General features: G+C 47.5%; 1 protein-coding gene across 2 annotated transcripts in view; it reads left to right on the plus strand.

The window, feature by feature from the left end:
• LOC102256144 (chromosome unknown open reading frame, human C19orf68) overlaps positions 1 to 3,151 on the plus strand; it is a 30,177-nt gene that overhangs the window by 7,344 nt on the left and 19,682 nt on the right. The window contains exon 3 of one of the 2 annotated variants that reach the window (XR_001364683.1): positions 2,035 to 2,317. Coding sequence is in view for 1 of the 2 variants with exons in the window: in XM_014550497.1 (XP_014405983.1) it covers positions 2,035 to 2,079 (45 nt within the window). In the remaining variant the exon portion in view is untranslated. Of the gene's footprint in view, positions 1 to 2,034; positions 2,334 to 3,151 lie in introns of those variants that run through there. The other variant, XM_014550497.1, reaches the window with a different exon arrangement.

The raw sequence follows: 3,151 nt of genomic DNA on the forward strand, positions 1-3,151 counted from the left end.
AAAATTATATCAACATTTTTCCCTAAAGATTATCAGATGAAAAAATATATATAAGCTCCTTAACAAACAGAGAAAAAAATTTTACTTTTTTTTAGTTCTTGGAGCCCCAAGACCTATACCCTAATATCAGACACATACTGAACACTTACTTATTTTGTAAAAGGAGAAGATATTAACTAAAGTTACAATTATCAACGTTTATGTTTTATTTCTACTTGTCTACTGGTCTATTACCAGATTACATGGAAATCCCAAGCCAACCAATACCCTAAAAACATTATTTTAACTTGCTTTGTTTTTGTTTCAAATACTTATTTAATTAAATCCTTACAGACGAAATGAAATGTGTCTGGGATCTGCTCAAAATAATATGGGAGGAGTGGAAATATGGTTGAGTATAGATGACATGATGATGACTATGACTTGAGGTTGGGTGTAGGTTCATGGGATTCATTTCAGTATTATGTCTACTTTTATATATGTTTAAATTTTTCCATAATATACTATTTTTAAAATGGAAAAATAAAATTTAAACATTATGAGCAGGCTACTTTTAAACCATTCTTTTCTTCTAAGGATACTAAGGTACTCAATAGGTATTTATACTACTACTTTGTAAAAGTAAAGGGATTCAAGAATAACCCACATTTTACAAATAGGAACCTGAGGTCAAGACAAAGAAAGATATAAAAACAGAACAAAATATACAAGTAAAAAGAATATTGCTAACGATTTACTCAATTAACAGTTAGTAATTAATTTTTTTCTGTTACCAAGCAAGTAAATAAACATGTTATTAGATCACATCTTTAATCAAGAAAAATTTACAGCGGGGCCTTGACTTACGAGTTTAAATCGTTCCAAGACCGACCTCGTTAAGGAGCTCGTTAACTCAAATTACTCTATCAACTCAATGCAAAAAATCGGCCGAGAGACAGCTGGTATCTCAAAAAACTCGTTAGTCGGGACACTCGTAAGTCAAGGCCCCACTGTACCTGGGGGGAAGGAGGAACGCCAGGCCTCTTCAGGGTGACGGAAGCCAAAAGCCACCTGTGTTCCAGGAAGGAGGCAGGGCCACCATCTGAAGGCTGCTGAGAGCTCGAGGAAGACGGTAGTAATAGCTGGGATTTGATTCCTGCCAGCCTTCCAAGCTTTGGACACAGATGGTCTCATTTTATCCGCACCAGGACCCTGTTCAACAGGCTTTATTATTTCCATTTTGCAGACAAGGAAACAGGCTAAAATGCAAGGGAAGTCACTTGCCCAAGGACTCAGAGCTACTAAGAGGCAAAGCCAGGATTCAAACACTGTGTACCCTGACCTCCACTCCAGAGACGTGGGCCCTGGACGTCACTGCACACCCACACACTGGTGTGCACACACATGCAGGATGTATTGAGCCCTCGCTCTGGGCCAGGTGTCTGAAATGCACCAAATCCTTGTGGGGCTCACATCTTAGGCAGGGCAAACAGGCAGTAAGCAAATCAGCCAATAAAGAGGTGGCATGCTTCAGGGGGTAAGTGCCATGGCCAGGAGGGGTGAGAGAGAGCCAGAGTGTTTGCTCAGCAGGACAGTTAGAGAAGACCATTACGGGGACGTGGTCTTTACTATATAATCTCTATATATAAAAGCCTAAGTGACAATCTGACCAGTAGCTATGACATTCAGTGACCACCAGGCGGCAGATGCTCAATGCAGGAGCTACCGAGCTGCAGTGACTTGGCAGCTGCGGTTCTCGGGTAACACACCCAGAACCAGAGAGGAGGGAGCCCGATTTCAGGGTGCATCACCTGAGAAACGCCCTCTCGCAATCCAGGACCCCTTGGGGGATATCGGAGAACCGATTTCGGCCCTATCCCCGCAGGACAGACCGAGGGACTCCACTGGTGCACGAATCCCTGCACGGGGCCTCTAGTTACTATATAATTATAGTGATAAGGAACGCTTTGAGAACACTTACTTTTTGAGTGGGTATTGTTGAATAACAGTAATATTTGTGCCAGGCAGCATGCTAAATGCTTTCATTGATTTCAGCCTTCCCATCACAGAGATGTCCTCATCATCACCATTTCACAATGAGATGGAGGTCAGGGCAGTTGCCGGAAGGTTAGGTCTCCAGCATCTCAGCTCGGGCAGCAGGCTCCAGAGGCGCTGCCGGATCTGCCTCTCCGTGCACGAGGGAATGAATGTTCAGTTCCCAGAAAGGGAAACTGGGGGAAAGGAGGTTAAGGAGGAAACTGAGGCACAGGTTCCATGACAAGGTTGGAAAGTGGTGAGGCCCAGACTCAAACCTCGGCAGTCTGGCTCCATGGTCTATGTCTGGCAGCGGTTCTCAACCTGTGGGTCGCGACCCCTTTGGCGGTCGAACGACCCTTTCACAGGGGTCGCCTAAGACCATCCTGCATATCAGATATTTACATGACGATTCATCACAGTAGCAACATTACAGTGATGAAGTAGCAACGAAAATAATTTTATGGTTGGGTCACAACATGAGGAACTGTGTTTAAAGGGCCAGAAGGTTGAGAACCACTGGATTGGCTTTACCAGACCAGTGGCTCTCACAATTGAGCCAGCGTGGGAATCTCCTTCCGGGCCTGTCACGGTAGGTTGCTAGGCCCCGCCCCCAGAGTTTCTGACTTAGCAGGTGGGGGCGGGCTTGAGAATATGCATTTCCGTCCAGATCCTGACAGGTTAAGCGGGGGCTGCTGGGCCAGGGCCCACACCTGGAGAACCGCTGCCTCTCGGCGCATGAAGGGATGGCTGGCTTGTTTCCCGCGGGGGAAACGGAAACTCGGAGGGGCTGTCAGGTGCAAAAGTCACGCAGCTGTCAGATGGTGGCGCCGGGATCGCAAACCCAGGCGCTTGGCCTCCAGGGCCCACATTCTTAACCATTGCCCTGCACTGCCTCCTGCCGGTCAAAATAAGAACTGCATGCCCACGCGAAGGAATGGATTTCCCAATCCCCCAGCCGGGGAAGCTGCGGTCGGGGAGCTGGGCGTGGCAACCCCGGCCGACCCTGACCTCCTTCCCCGCCTCCCCGCCCCGGTCCTCAGGTGAAGCTGGTGTTCATGGAGAACCAGGCGGTGGTGGAGACCGTGTTCTTCCTGACGTCGCGCACGCGGGCGCTGCTGCGGCGCTTCCCGCGCCT

Source organism: Myotis brandtii, unplaced genomic scaffold (genome assembly GCF_000412655.1).
Source record: "Myotis brandtii unplaced genomic scaffold, ASM41265v1 scaffold601, whole genome shotgun sequence".
In the NCBI taxonomy this organism is placed as follows: Eukaryota; Metazoa; Chordata; class Mammalia; order Chiroptera; family Vespertilionidae; genus Myotis; species Myotis brandtii.